The sequence below is a fragment of the Maniola hyperantus genome, chromosome 1, assembly GCF_902806685.2.
Source record: "Maniola hyperantus chromosome 1, iAphHyp1.2, whole genome shotgun sequence".
NCBI lineage: Eukaryota > Metazoa > Arthropoda > Insecta > Lepidoptera > Nymphalidae > Maniola > Maniola hyperantus.
Genome location: NC_048536.1, coordinates 14,332,083 through 14,348,376, shown reverse-complemented (window position 1 = coordinate 14,348,376; position 16,294 = coordinate 14,332,083). Strand labels below are relative to the sequence as shown.

Sequence of the window (16,294 nt, the reverse complement as noted above, 5' to 3'; positions counted from 1 at the left end):
CCCTTTTCTTAGTTTGGACGAAATATTTATATTATTAAGAGCTTCAGAGACGGTCAAGCACGTAGATTTTTGCTTTTTTTGGACCGTTGACAAAGTTTGCTTGATGCTTGAGTCAAGGATTTACGTGTTTGACGTGTGATGTATGCGATTTTATATTTTTGCTTGACGCGACGTTCGGAGTGTTCGATGTATGAAAAAAATACTGTTTGCTTGATCAAGCCAAACAAATCTACGTGCTTGACGTCAAGCCGTTTGACCGTCTCGGAACCTATTTAGATAGTTTAGAAGTTAGGGAGGAGGACGTACAACCACATAAAACTACCACTTTGGCGCTCATTATTTCCTAGACGACAAATAGGTCTATAATAGCTAAAATTGTATTACTTTTTGGAGGGAATTTAGTCAGCTACAACAATTTTGTTGATAAATTACTATTCTGTAAAAGATACTACCTCTGATCCCATGTAATTTTTTTAGCAGCGCTCGCATTGATGAGGACTCTTGTCATTTTATTTAGGATGAATTTTATCTAGGGTTCATATTAAAACCCAGCGTTCCGGATTCGTTTCCCTGGGCTACTATTTCTGTTATACATAATATATTAGAATAGTACAGCTACAATAATTTATATCTTTTTATTAGTATAGAGAGTAAAATGACTGAAGAAGGTTTACGATAGGGAATATGATTGGACACAAACACTTAAATAATGATAAATGACGTCTAAGAACTTGAGGTAGGTAATTTATCAGGACCTTATAATATTGTTGACAGCACTATATGTACAGATTAAATCCTAATTGTACGATTACTTATATAAAATGAACGCTCGCTCCTCCTAGCAAACGGAGCAAACGTTTTCAAGACATGACCATAAAAGATAGCATGGCCAATTCTACAGTACGCAATCTCTAAGCTAAGCTGAACTGACAGATCTAAATCTGGAACTATCCTTTTCTGCAGGGGGCATTATGAAAGAGATAGCAATACAATAATTAAGCCTGCCATTTTGAGATAGTGGCTAATCCGTTTTACACAATCTCGAAACTAAAATGACAGGTCTATTAATGTTTTATTAATGCTTCCGGCGAAAAAGGTTAACGTTAGATTTAGACATGTTAATTTTGTTATGTGTACAACAATTAGCCACATTGTGTACAATAGAATTAGCCTCATTGTGAGGTGTTTAGCCCACTAACTCCAAGTTTGTAACTATAGAATTATAAGAAATGATATCCCTATAAATTTTACAATTAAAAATAATAGTAGTAAGTAAATATGGATTTCTGTGTATCTTAATTATTTGACTACGTATGTAGTTGTAATCAGGATCAGTAAATAAATAAATTGAATAAATCCGTTAGTAGATCTCGTACAAGAACGACCACAGAGAAAGACCAACTAGGATTACATAATATTCTGGAAGACTCGTCTAAGAGCTTCACGCAACATATTTTTCATTCAATATTGAAAAGCGAATAACGTTATCGGCACGCGTGTTGCTACTAGCAACGCATCGGATACACCCAACAAAACCCAGATGATGATGTCAATTGCATCTGGAGACTGTACAGACTGGGTGTAAGTAGACTAACTCGCACCCAGTTTGCGCGCTATATAAATATTTACGTAGTATTAACACACGACGAAAACTTTTACTGGTATGGACGTGACTCGATTTAAGTCTGGTACAGATTAGTTAAAACACAACATGCAATGCAACATCTATAAAAAACGTGTATTTGCCATAATAAATTATGATTATGATTTTAATGTTCGTAACCCATTAAAAATAACTTTTTTTATATTACATGATAGGCTAGCGCTTGACGACAACCAAGCTTTTAAAGAAAGCAATGATGAGGTCTAAGTTGGAGCGCGCGTTATTTAGAAAATGCCTATTCACTCTATTCTTGAGCAGGAAACCCGCTAACTGCGCGCAATCTACGTGCATTCTTAGCATACGCATTGTGACTTCTCTTGATTATTATCGATTTTTTGACGAACACTTAGTATACGCGCAGTAGTCAGTACGCTTTGGGCATTCTTTCACGAAGGCAATGCCGCGGCAAGTACGCTTTGTATTGCCTGTTGTGTTGCAAATAATCTGTACCAGGTTTAAGATAAGTGTTACATTGAGTCAGGGTTTAAGTCTCGTTGTATATGCCCACACTCGCATTGATTGTCACAAGTCATGTGCGAGGGTCGTACGACAGGGTGCGAATGATCCCAAACGATTGGGATAGTAAGCGCTCACTCCGGATCCGAGTTAGTCGTATGTACGCAAAGTAAGCACGGCCTATGGCTAATCGCACTTTGAACGCGTTTTCATACGAGCACGCACAAACAATCCCGACCTCCCAAATAGATACTATGGGAGCGCGCATACGTAAACCCAGTCTGCGCGCTCCCATGGAAGTCATGATTGTTCGTACGAGTCAAATTCGTAAGAAAATGCACCTACAGTGTGTTCGGCCTAAGGATTGAAACACGTCCGGCATAGTACGGTGTTATAAAGATGAAGAGGGGACAAAATCAAAAAGCTCCTCCGAAATAGATCGTATAAACGCCAACAAGCCGTTCAATGCGCTCGTGTGGGCATACGCGGCGCGGAGTGCGGTCGGCGCACTTAGCTGCGCTTGTCGGCGGGCGTGGCGGGCGGCTCTTCAGGCGGCGCGGGCGCGGGAGGTGGCGAGCGCAGCTTGGCTCGCGGCCTCCACGCGTCTAGCAGCGCCTCCACACGCTCGTCCGTGGGGCCCCAGCGGGCAAAGCCGGCCGCGTTCTGCAGCCACACCACCACCGTGCCACCGCCCCAGCGGAAGTACACCTCGTTCCTGCGCACCCACCACGAGTTTAATTCAACTCAGTCATGGGTTGACTCAACCGGGTCAACCCATAAGACCTGCCACATATTTTTCGCAAACTAGCGTCCGCCTGCAGTTCCGCTCGGCGAAAATATAAACCCTTTTTTTCCCTATCCCATAGAAATTCCGAAAAATCCGGTCTTATTCCTCATCTATATTATAAAGGGTCTAGGGAACCTCTGTGCAAAATTTCAGCTTTTTTCGCTCAAGGGTTTAGGCTGGGCGTTAAGTCAGTGAGTCAGACTTTAGTCACACTCACTCAGCAGTAGAAGTCCAATCCAATTCATTAGCCTCTATGCATCCACCACCACACAAATGGATACGAGCCGACAGTCTGGCAGTCGTGAGGTATACAACATAATACCTGTTATAAGCAGTCTGCGGCACGCTTTAGAATTTTTCTAACATTAATGATAATAATTATACAGCTGGCCTAAAACGATAAAATAACGAATTTTGTATTCAATTCTCTTTTATTAGGTGACAGCAAGAATTTCACCATGAATCGATAATATAATCTATCATCTAGGTATTATAATGCATAGTTCAGTCTGGTATTACAACAGAACAAAGAAATACTCACTTGGGAAGGACATGCTGAAAGCCGTGCCGGTACTCGTGTTCGAATGCTGGGATTACAACCTATAAACATAATATTAAGTAATAATGAATCAACTAAAAAAAAATCTCTTTAGAAATATTATATTCAGCGCCATCTATGAAAATTTTCTCGAACGTTGCCTGGAACTATGCATGGTTTTCACCATAGACTAAAATATTAAAGGGGTGGATACAAAAACTACAATATGCCAGTTGGGAATAATAGGACGGTTCCATACCTCAAAGGAAAAATGGCACCCTTATAGGATCACTTCGTAGTCTGTCTATCTGTTGTCTGTCAAGAAACCTATACAGTACTTCCCTTTGACCTCATTGATCATGAAATTTGACAGGTAGGTATGTCTTATAGCGCAAGTTAAGGCTCCCCCACACAGCCACGTTATTATCGGTCGATAATATCGCATGCGTTATTGCGATATCTGTTTTCAGTACATTTTGTTACATACACAACGCGGCTGTGTGGGGGAGCCTTAAAGGGAAAAATTCGAAAACCGTGAATTTGTGGTTACATAAGAAAAAATTCAAATGTGTTCATGAACAAAATTAATTAATTAGTATTTTCAAAGTAAAGGATACATAACTATATCAAATGGGGGTATCATATAAAAGGGCTTTACCTGTACATTCTAAAACAAATTTTTATTTGTTTTTTTATGCATAATACTTTTTGATTTATCATGAAAAATGTCGAAAAAATACTGTTCCCTTAGCCCCGAAATTTACCAATCGAAAAATCTTAAATAATTATGTATATTTTTAACCAACTTCAAAAAAGTAGGAGGTTCTAAATTCGTCGGATTTTTTTTATAGGAAAAATAAAAATAACACTAACTATCATAGTTTTTTCAAGTGAAAACTTCTTTACTAGCGTTAGGAAATAGCAAATACTTAACAGCATGTGGATAACATTATGAAAATCAGTACCCTTATTATAAATGCGAAAGTGTGTTTGTTTGTTGGTTTATTGGTTTGTCCTTCAATCACGTCGCAACGGTGCATCTTCTTCTTCTTCTTCTTCTTCGCTCTGGGCTGGTTTCCGCACTTAAACGTTTCCGTCTGTTGTGCGTGCATTGCCCCTCCCCGCTGAAGTTGCAACGGTGCAACGGATTGACGTGATTTTTTGCATGGGTATAGATAAAGACCTGGAGAGTGACATAGGCTACTTTTTATCCCGGAAAATCAAAGAGTTCCCACAGGATTTTAAAAAAACCTAATTCCTCACGGACGAAGTCGCGGGCATCAGCTAGTACTTTATAAAACAGCAGTGACGTGATAAAGCTTATCTCTTCGCGAACGAATATAATTTTTCATAGAATTTCTGAATAATATATAGTCGACAATTTTAAATCGGAGTCGACCCTAGGAGCCAGGTTGACGGTTTAGATCAACCGCAGATGGCTTGACAACCTTGCAAAAAAAACCAAATTTACCAATCGAAAAATCTTAAATAATTATGTATATTTTTAACCAACTTCAAAAAAGTAGGAGGTTCTAAATTCGTCGGATTTTTTTTATAGGAAAAATAAAAATAACACTAACTATCATAGTTTTTTCAAGTGAAAACTTCTTTACTAGCGTTAGGAAATAGCAAATACTTAACAGCATGTGGATAACATTATGAAAATCAGTACCCTTATTATAAATGCGAAAGTGTGTTTGTTTGTTGGTTTATTGGTTTGTCCTTCAATCACGTCGCAACGGTGCATCTTCTTCTTCTTCTTCTTCGCTCTGGGCTGGTTTCCGCACTTAAACGTTTCCGTCTGTTGTGCGTGCATTGCCCCTCCCCGCTGAAGTTGCAACGGTGCAACGGATTGACGTGATTTTTTGCATGGGTATAGATAAAGACCTGGAGAGTGACATAGGCTACTTTTTATCCCGGAAAATCAGAGTTCCCACAGGATTTTAAAAAAACCTAATTCCTCACGGACGAAGTCGCGGGCATCAGCTAGTACTTTATAAAACAGCAGTGACGTGATAAAGCTTATCTCTTCGCGAACGAATATAATTTTTCATAGAATTTCTGTATAATATATAGTCGACAATTTTAAATCGGAGTCGACCCTAGGAGCCAGGTTGACGGTTTAGATCAACCGCAGATGGCTTGACAACCTTGCAAAAAAAACGCCGCGAATTTAACTGCTTATGCACCTTTATGCTTATGCTTATGACGGTCTTTGTCAGCGATTTAGCTACTCTGTATCATAATGGACGTCATTTTCACGTCAGATTTCAGGATGCGATTATGGAAATAACGTCCAATGGAAACTAAAGGTGGCGGTACCTGTTTTCGCTTGAAGTGGCTGGCCTGCAGCTTGTGAAGCGCGCGCGCGTGGCGATCGGCCCACTCGGGCAGCACCACCACGAAGCTAAGCGGCTCGGCCGAGTCCTGCAACAGGCGCTCCATGTGCCGCAGCGCCGCCTCCAGCAGCTCCTCGCAGTAGGGCGGGTGCGCCACCAGCGACCCCGCCACCGGCCGCAGCTCCAGGAACGGCCTGCCAGGGGAGACGAACGTTATCCGCCGCACGAGACATATACAGTATAACGTGTCTGCGTCGTCGACTCACCCCCGGGAGCCGAAGTAGGAGTCGGTGTCGGCGAAGGCGGAGCAGTACTGGCGGAAGTAGCAGTCGAGCGGGCTCGCGAAGCACTCGAAGCTGACGCCGAAGCAGCGATGCAGGCATTCCAGCACGGGTACGGGCAGCGCCATCTGCGCCAGGTGCGCGTCGGGCGCCTGCGCCGCCGCGTGCGCCGCGCCCACCCACGCCGCGTAACGCCGCAGCACGCACCATACGCGAGACACAAACTGCTCGAACTTCTTGTCGTCGAAGCAGCTGTACCGGTACAGTTGTTCCTGCGACAACACACAGAGATCCGTTCATATCTACACTGTCTGACATGGTCAATATCATTGACAGTGTCTATATCTCTCAATTATTTATGCCCAAAAACATTTATCATCATCATGACCCATCCCAGACGGAAACGTTTAAGTGCGGAAACCAGCCCAGAGTGAAGAAAGAAGAAAGAAAGAAGACCCATCCCATTAATTTGCAATAATAAATGTTAAAAAGTTGTTTCGCGTTGTTCACATATTACGCATCTCGCTCTTGAGTAGTTGATTGCATGCTCTCTTCATTTGACTTGGAGCAACCATGGAGAGCACTGTTCGACTGCCGGTGTCCCCAGTGAGCATTAGCAGCGCAGCACGTCTTCTTTGTGGCTGTGCAGATCATTGGATCTCCTATATTACTTCGACCGTCTCCGATCTTTTGTGGTCCCCAACAGTTCCGTACCACTACTTGTGGCTGCCAGGTACAGGCACTTTCCTGGCTGGAATTTGAGTAGCGTGCTCAGGGTGTACAATGTGTTTCCCTAGGTGGATGCTACATTTATGCATTAGAGCAGGGCAGTAGAAGATTATGTGCATCAGGATCTCGACAGACGTATCCCGACATATTGTAGTGTAGGCTTGGTGTGTCTCCAACCGTAAGCCCGGTGTAACACCAGCTTGCGCCAAAACTGCTAACGTTGCACGTTACATTGTATTAATGCATTCTCGATTATTACACGCTTTACGCTCAACATGATCAGACGTTTTATTTCTATCATCATCACCAACACCAATCACCACATGGCGACCCTGCTCTAAGGACTTGAGAAGAAGAGATGAAGCAACAAAATGGGGAAGAAATATCCCAAGTCAAAAGAAGAAAGAAGAGACCATCATTGTGGCGCAAAATGCCAATGGCGAGGCCAGCGCTAGTCGACTTTACTCGGAATTGGAATTAAGTGATATTTTATTAAAAAATGTCAAGAAAAATCAATTAATATCTTACGAAGAGAAATGAATGCAGGCCATATGAATGTTGTAACGAGGCCCCCGGAGATGGTGACTTCAGCGCATATTTGAGCCCCGCGACGCGACGTTCCGAGAAATTTGGCCGACGTGACCCGACCCAGTGTTTGTGAACAGTGTACCTACGATGTGAATGGAATGTACTGTGACCTTTTTCCGAGAACTGCACCTGTTACTTAAGTGCGAACTTATAAAATTAATATATGGAATTAGAACAATTAGATACTATATTAGTGCAATTAAATCAATTAAGGACTTATTTAGTGAAAATCGGACCTAGTAGAAGAAAAGGGGACTTGTTAGTGAAAAAGTACAGTGAGGCAAATAAATGTTATAATAGTTATTTAGAAGTAATAGGGATAGTACAAGAAAAATTCGATAAAAACGAGTATACACAGGACACTCAAAAATATGTATTAGGAATTAAATATAAGGTAGAGAGTTTATATAGGGATATTTTTAATTTGTGTAATTTACAGGAAACTTCCACAGGCAAGATGGAGAGTAAGGTAAGTTTTGATTTGAAAACCGCGGTAAACTTGTTGCCTATTATGACCGACGATGAAAGTGTTACGCAAAAATTAATAGATGCAATTGAACTTTATAATTCGATGTTAAATACCGAAACTAAATGCTTACTTGTGAATTTTATCTTGAAAACACGCCTTTCGCGTAATGCTAAGCTACGCCTTAATACAAAATACGACGATGTAGAATCTTTATTGCGGGACATGAAATTGCATCTGTTAACTAAAAAATCCGATGTAGCGTTACAAAGTAAACTACAATCGACCGTTCAGGCCAATAAGTCGATTGAAGAATTTGGACAGGAAATTGAAAAATTATTCGTAGAATTAACGATTTCACAGGCTGACGGAGAGCCGTCAAAATACGAAATTTTGCGGCCATTAAATGAAAAAAATGCTATAAAACGGTTTGCAGATGGATTGCGGAGCCAAAAATTAAGCACGATCATAGCCGCACGCAACTATAGCACTCTGAAAGATGCAATAAGAGCAGCGGAGGACGAATCCTTAGTGAATCCTCCTCCTCCTTTCATGACATATCAAAGAGGTCAATTTCGTGGTAGACGTGGTTATAATAACTTTAATAGGGGAAGGCCACAATATTATCCAAGGTCATATTATAATAATTCGTATCATAACAACGATCACTTTCATAATAATTCCCAAAGATATTCCTATTATAATCGTGGTTTTTCATCTGCCAGAAATGCGGTCAGGGGTGCAAACCCAACTCGAGGTCGTGGTGTTACATATCAGTGGCAAAATAACAATAGAAGTTCACGAGGAGCTTTTACAAATAGGAATCAGAGGAAAATAAATTATGCTGCTCCTTCGTCAACTGAAAACAACGAGAGTTCAGAAAAATTTTTTCGTCCCTAAATTCATTTTATCAGGAAATAGCATAAATTGGGTGAATTTTAGGCGTTACGGTCAGACAGTAGACTTATTAGTGGATACTGGAGCATCAATTTGCGCTATTAAGCGTAGTTCATTAAATAAACTTAGAAATCAACCACAATTTTATGCTGATGAGTTTGAGATTCATGGAGTTGGTGGCGGTCTTATGTCAGAAGGTTATGTATTTTTAGATCTCTACAGCTATGGCAAAAAATTCATACAAAAATTTTATGTGTTTCGTAATTTACCATGTAATTCATCTGGAATTTTAGGACAAGACTTTCTGTTAAAATACCGTGGGATTGTGAACTATAAAAATAAGTGTTTAATATTAAGGAATAGATTTAGTACTGTAAGATTAGCGCTTAACTTTGATGACGTGTTAGAAATAGAACCTAGATGTGAAGTTATTAAGTATATTCCTACTAATCTTAATAAAGATTGCGTAATTGTAAGCGATGAAGTGGCTAATGGTGTATTCATAGCGAATTCAATTTGTTCGCCAAAAAATGGGTGTTTACCTGTTAAGATATTAAATACAACAGAAAATAAAGTAGTTTTAAGAAATATTAAGCCTATTGTGCATGATGCAGATGAGTATTATATAAGTAAGTTTAGTTCTAGTTTATTAAGCCCGTCACGCACGCGTGAATTATTTTCTTTATTAAAGTTGGAATCTTATTTGAATAAGGAAGAACAAAGTACAATTGAAAATATTTGTGCTAAGTATAGTGATATTTTTCACTTACCAAATGATAAATTGAGTGTAACGAATATTTACAAGCAAGACATTAAATTGAAAGACAATACTTCAGCGGTTTATAGTAAACCATATAGGTTACCCTTTGCACAAAAACAAGAAATTAAAAAACAGGTTGAAGAGTTACTTAAAAATGATATTATAGAAGAGTCAGTTAGTGATTGGTCAAGTCCATTACTTATAGTTCCAAAAAAGGTAGATAAATCAGGTGAAAGAAAATGGAGAGTTGTTATAGATTATAGAAAGCTTAATGATAATATAAAAGATGACAAATTCCCACTACCCAATATCACAGATATTCTAGATTCGTTATCAGGTTTCATATATTTTTCACATCTTGATTTATCGCAAGGGTATTATCAAATTGAATTAGATCCAGAAAGTAGAAAGTATACTGCTTTTTCGACTGATCAAGGTCAATATCAAATGAAAAGACTGCCTATGGGTCTGAAAATCAGCCCAAGTGCTTTTTCTAGAGCAATGACAGTAGCTATGGCAGGATTGAATTATGAAAAATGTCTGATATACCTAGACGATTTAATAGTTTTAGGTAGAAATTTGGAAGATCATAATAAAAATTTAATTACAATTTTTGAAAGACTTCGAAAAGTTAACCTCAAGTTAAATCCTTCAAAATGTGAATTTTTGAAGAAGGAACTTTTATATTTAGGCCATGTTATTTCAAACAGTGGAATTTTACCAGATCCAGAAAAGGTGAAAGTGGTAAAGAATTATCCGGTTCCAAAATCAACTGATGATGTAAAACGTTTCGTAGCATTCGCTAACTACTATAGAAAATTCGTAAAAAACTTTGCAGATATTGTCTTACCTCTAAATAAACTCGCAAAAAAAGATGCAATTTTTAATTGGTCATCAGAATGTGAAGAAGCTTTTAACACATTAAAAAATATTCTAATTAATCCTCCAGTATTGAGTTATCCAGATTTTTCAGAAAATAATGAATTTGTTTTAGAAACAGACAGTTCAGGTTTTGCAATAGGTAGTGTATTATGCAATAAAAACGGTAAACCAATCGCTTATGCGAGCAGAAATCTAAATAAAGCAGAACTAAATTACCCGATTATAGAAAAAGAACTACTAGCTATAGTATGGTCAGTAAAATATTTTAGGCCTTATTTATATGCTCGTAAATTCAGGATAAAAACAGATCATAAACCATTAATATATTTATTTGGAATGAGAAATCCTACCAGTCGTTTAACAAAATTTAGACTTTGTCTGGAAGAGTATGATTTTGTTGTTGAGTATGTAAAGGGAAAGAGTAATGTAGCTGCAGATGCATTATCTCGTATGATTGTGGAATCTAATGAGTTGAAGAGTATGAATGAGAAGTATGTAAGTGAGAAGAATGTTAATGTGATGACACGTGCTCAGACTAAGAAAGCGAGAGAATGTGAGAATAAAAATATTGTTACAAACAAGGACGTACCGGCATTTAGACAACATGTAGACAACGTAAGGACTGATCAACCTAACGTTGTTGAGATACTAAAAAAGACTACTAATGACACGGAACTGACATTAATCGATAAGAGAAAGTGGTTAGATATTTTAAATAATAAAAGACTAAATAAACGCGTTTCAAGAAATAAAAACTACATGTACGTTAAGGAAAAGTTGACTATATATTCATGTTTGAACCCAAATTCTTTATCAATAAGGACGCGAGACGACTTGTTGAAAGAATTGGAAGATATGTGTGAAGAGATAAATATAAAAGAGCTCGTTATAATTAAAAATGAAGATAACTTGAAAATGATTAAAACAATGTTAAATAAAATAAAAGATGATAAAAGTAAAAATAAAGAAAATCTTAGGTTTTGTGTAATAAATAATGTGGAGAGAATAAGTGATAATGATAAAAAGAAACTTATATTAAATGATTTCCATTTGTTACCTACAAGTGGACATGCAGGAGTAAGGAGAACACTTAACAATATTAAAAAGTATTATTATTGGCCAGGGATGGAAACAGATGTCATCGAGTTTATTAAAAAGTGTATTAAGTGTCAAAAGTGTAAGCATCATAGATATATTCGAGAACCTCTAACTGTAACTACGACAGCATCTTCAGCTTTAGATAAAGTATTTTTAGATATTGTTGGTCCTATAGATAAAGATGATTTTGGATATAAATATATACTAACAATTCAATGCGAATTAACAAAATATTTAGAAGCATACCCATTAGTTACAAAATCAGCTGAAGAGGTTGCTAAAATTTTTGTGGAAAAATTTATTTTATCTTACGGCGTTCCAAGGATTAGGCACGGATAGAGGATCTGAATTTATTAGTTCTATAATGAAAGAAACTTGTACAATTTTAGGTATTGAAAAAATGTTATCGACTGCTTATCATCATGAATCTATTGGTGCGTTAGAGAATACACATAAAGGGTTAGGTAATTTTCTTAGAATACAAACTAACGGTTTTCCAAATTCATGGAGTTCTTGGATTCCCTTTTGGAAATTTTCGTACAACACAACAGTTCATAGTGAAACTAAATATACTCCTTATGAATTAGTATTTGGCCATGCATGTGTATTGCCTAACAATCTGACATCAAAAGTTGAACCTTTATATAACTTTGAAAATTATCCTCTTGAACTTAAATATAGATTACAAAAAGCTCAAAGTGATGCGAGAAATAATTTAATTAAAAGCAAGGAAGCAAGAAAATTTAAATATGATATAAAAATAAATCCAATCCATTACGAAAAGGATGATTTGGTTTTGGTTAAGCAAGAGAATACTAAAAAGCTAGAAAATTTATATAAAGGTCCATACCCAGTGGTAGAAGATGTATCTCCAAATGTTAAGATAATTATAGATAATAAAATTAGATTAGTGCATAAGAATAGAACTATTCCTTTTTATGATTAAGTTCTTTATGTGTAAGATTTCTTTATTTGGTTTTTTTTCTTTCAAAAAAAAAAAAAAAAACGGTAGAGGTGTAGTGTAGGCTTGGTGTGTCTCCAACCGTAAGCCCGGTGTAACACCAGCTTGCGCCAAAACTGCTAACGTTGCACGTTACATTGTATTAATGCATTCTCGATTATTACACGCTTTACGCTCAACATGATCAGACGTTTTATTTCTATCATCATCACCAACACCAATCACCACAATATACTACAGAGAGAGCACACTTACGAGTTTCTGCAGGTAGGTGGCGTTGAGCACCTGCGTGTCGCCCAGGTAGCGCAGCAGCGCCTGGTCGCGGTCTAGGAAGTGCTCGACGAGCGGCGCGCGCGGCGCGGGCAGCGCGAACTGCACGGGGTAGCACCACACCTTACGCAGCGCCGCCTGCTGCAGCGGCGCCGGCAGCTCCTACATCGTTCTCAGATTTTTAAAAACCGGTCAAATGCGAGTCGGGACTTCCGTGCCTTAGAAGTATACTTTTTTATTATTTTGTTGCTTAAATTATCTCCAAATGCAATTTTAAGTTTGTAATCTTAAATTCATATCACTTAAATATTTTTTTGATACATAAGTACTTCTAGACAAAAGTTCCCTTATGAGGTCCCTGGAGCTGTAGAAAAATGAGGAATTGACATTTCATGATACCTCAGAGCCTCATTATTTTGATCTTTCTAAATAAAACACAAAAATGTTTCTACCTATGTCTGTTATAGATGTGGGGATATCAAATGAAAGGTATTCATGTTAAAAATCCATACTAATATTATAAATGCGGAGGTGTGTCTGTCTGTCTGTCTGATAACTTTTCACAAGCCAACAGTTTACTGATTTTGATGAAATTTGGTACAGAGTTAGCTTAGATCCCGGGGACAGACATGGGCTACTTTTTGTTCCAGAAAATCGAAGAATTCCCACAGGATTCATAAGGACCAATCAGTTTAAGTGGAAATTTGGTACATACAGAAGTAGCTTATTATCCTGGAAAAGCCGAGTTTCCACTCGATTTATGGAAAATAAATAATTCACAAAATCATTAAATATTTCAACTCTCATTCTAATTTAAATCCTGTAATTAAAATCCAAACAATCTTTTTTAAAATAAAATCTTGTTCTAGTTACCTGTATACCATTTTCTTTCAACAGTATGCTATGCTTTTCTCTTATTTTGCGAGCGTACTCTGCTGACAAGTGGTATATCTTTAGGCAGATTCCTTCCACAGAAGCCTTGGCAGTTTCAGCCAGGTGTGGCTGACATTGTCTCTGTAGGAAAAAATACAAATTATTGGAATAATAATGGAATATTATTTAGTTATATCTATATTTCGATATCTTGATCTTAATAATATAAATGTGAAAGTTAGGATGTTTGTTATTCCATTCCACCATGACTGAAACGACTTGGCTGAAAGGAATGGAGATAGCAGCTTATAAACTTAATTGAATAACATAGGCTACATTTTATCCCAGAAAATCTAAGGGTTCCCACAGGATTTTAAAAACCTAAATCCACATGGACAAAGTGAGAGGCATCCTCTAGTATTTAATGAAAATATCATCAATTAGGAAGATATTTGACGGCAATGGATCCAGCTGCTAAGAAATTGTAAGTAATTGCAAGTAAAAGTAAAGTAAATAAAGAAGAAAGAAAGAGGAAAAAGTAAACTAATAATATCATACAAATTGCATTACTTAGGTAAAATATTACTAAGATTTACTCTCAAATGTGCCAGTCTGTCTTGAAAATCATCATAAGTAGCTCCCACTGTACGCCGCAACCATTGAAAGGTGTCCTCAGCGTTCCATTTGACTACTTTACGACTCTCTGGTGATGCATTCCTCGATTCAATCATTTTCTTAGCTGCTTCAGCATATCGTGACAACTGCTTCCTAGCATCTCCAGTAAATTTTGGATGAGTTAATTTTATTGGTATATCATTCATTATTTCCTCGTACATGGAGTGAGATATCTCCGGGAAGCAGTGGCTCGGGAGAAGTGGATCGGAGCCTCCTTGGTCGTTCACTTTTCTCTCCATCAACCATCTATTGAAGGAATCCTTGGGAGCATCTATACCTTCTCTCGTGTGACATAGCTCCTGATAACACTGCCTCAATTTATTAGCTAAAGTAAACCGAAAGCCCTCAATCTCAGGATGTGGATGAGGACATATAGTAGGAGGACGCTCATAAATCACGACATTTGTGGGTACTTCAATATCCCACGGGCCCGCAAGGACAAACTTTTTCGGTGGCGGGCCGTTATCTTCGGATGGACGCCGCTTGCTAGCACTCGGAGTTACATTGCCAGCATTTTGGGGTCCAGTGTGGCAAATTCCGAGCGGATCCGTAATGGGATCAAAATCTCTCTTGACCGCTGGTAGTTCCCACATTGACTCGCCGGATATTTTGTTCCAAAAGTACGGCCTGTTTTCTCGCCTCGACCAATATTTCCGCCAGCCCTGCTGCAGCAGGTCGGGGTGTAGTTCGGCAGCGAACTGTGGTGCGAGCGGGGCCGGTGCACCCGGCGTCTGCGGAGTCTCGCCGCTGCCGCCGGGCGACGACTGGATCTCTGGAGAAGAATCGCTGAGCGTCGGCGCTGTTTCCCATGACGAGGATCCAGCGACAACTTTATCCCGAACATCATTCATATTGATGGACTCCTTGTTGCCGACTCTTCGATAGAATCACACGATAACTTAAAAGGAAGCTCAGGAATAAAACTATTCTAGTAGATATCAATGCGTTGAGCGTATTATAAGTTTCCTCTAAGCACAGTAAATTTGTTGATATTCATGATATTGTTACCGCCAAGAAATTTTATAAGGCAGAATTCAACAATGTCACAGAAACACATGACGAATACAGTCAAAAAACATATTTATTAAATATTTTCAATAAGAAATAATAATGAAACTATCAAAATAGCACAAAATACTTAAACAATCGTAAGAATTAATCAGAAATAAATAAGCTGGCGTAGCTCCCCAAGCACCGCCATCCACAGATAAACGAGATAAACCATAAACTACGATCACAGACACAGACTAACTACATTCCACAATGTTTTATAGTGGTCCGTGGTCTTAGACTATGATACAAAGAGAATAAGAACCTTTATCTATTATTATCTATGAATATAACCATTAAATAGTCGTAGCGGGTAACAATTGTAAAAGTGACAAACATTTGCAGGCTCAGACTAAGAATCAAGAGACTTGTCAAACGCGTATACCCGAAAGGGACAAAACAGCAAAATAAATAAAGGAAATAATACTTAAGTATGAAAGGTTATGTTTCATAATTTGCGTTCGCTACAACTTTTACACAGCAATGCAACATAAATGGCTTCTACACACCTTCAATAGGTACTAAATTTAAAACAGAAAACTAAATAAAAACTCGTAATATTCGCAATGAATTACTATCACAGAGGTTTGATGGGCACAAGCTATAACGTGCCCAACAAAAAAAGCTAAACTAACTATGACAAAGACAAAAAACTGTGTCTCTATCACTCTTCAGAGCTTTTCTATACACCTAGCTTGCTCTAACAAGGTATTATTATTTTAATGCCAAGGCTCCTTATCATAGGGGTGCAACTCTACAACATTAAAAAATCGCAAATTGAAAATCGCTTGTGGTGCCATCTAAGCGCGAGCACGGCTAAACAAATAGAGAACAGTTTACAAAAGACGTCAATAGATGGCGGGCACATTGGTGTAATTTTAATGACATTAATAAATTATAACCAAGTTTTCATGTTTTCGTGTGCTGTAGTAAATATTTATATTTCTGTTAAATTTATCTGACCCTGCTTTAATAACAGGA

General features: G+C 38.1%; 2 protein-coding genes across 2 annotated transcripts; one reads left to right on the top strand and one right to left on the bottom strand.

Annotated features, from left to right (window-relative positions):
• Positions 1 to 138: 138 nt before the first annotated feature.
• On the bottom strand, positions 139 to 15,479 carry Pcif1 (Phosphorylated CTD-interacting factor 1). The gene is made up of 7 exons (XM_034984968.2): positions 14,185 to 15,479; positions 13,589 to 13,729; positions 12,701 to 12,877; positions 6,050 to 6,336; positions 5,767 to 5,977; positions 3,448 to 3,506; positions 139 to 2,834 (listed from the first exon to the last, which is right to left on the bottom strand). The coding sequence occupies exons 1-7, from the start codon at positions 15,112 to 15,114 to the stop codon at positions 2,630 to 2,632; spliced, it is 2,010 nt and encodes a 669-aa protein (XP_034840859.1). The 5' UTR covers positions 15,115 to 15,479; the 3' UTR covers positions 139 to 2,629.
• LOC138402513 (uncharacterized) lies at positions 7,305 to 8,747 on the top strand. Its single transcript, XM_069499408.1, has one exon. It carries the CDS (start codon positions 7,545 to 7,547, stop codon positions 8,745 to 8,747), a length of 1,203 nt encoding a protein of 400 aa, XP_069355509.1. The 5' UTR covers positions 7,305 to 7,544.
• Positions 15,480 to 16,294: the final 815 nt, after the last annotated feature.

Coding starts and splice junctions, on each gene's coding strand:
- Pcif1 (XM_034984968.2), bottom strand. CDS start 15,114: ATGAATGATGTTCGGGATAAAGTTGTCGCTGGATCCTCGTCATGGGAA. Junction 3,507..5,766: donor GCCACTTCAAGCGAAAACAG/GTACCGCCACCT, acceptor TTATGTTTATAG/GTTGTAATCCCAGCATTCGA. Junction 2,835..3,447: donor TTTCAGCATGTCCTTCCCAA/GTGAGTATTTCT, acceptor GTGGGTGCGCAG/GAACGAGGTGTACTTCCGCT.
- LOC138402513 (XM_069499408.1), top strand. CDS start 7,545: ATGGAATTAGAACAATTAGATACTATATTAGTGCAATTAAATCAATTA.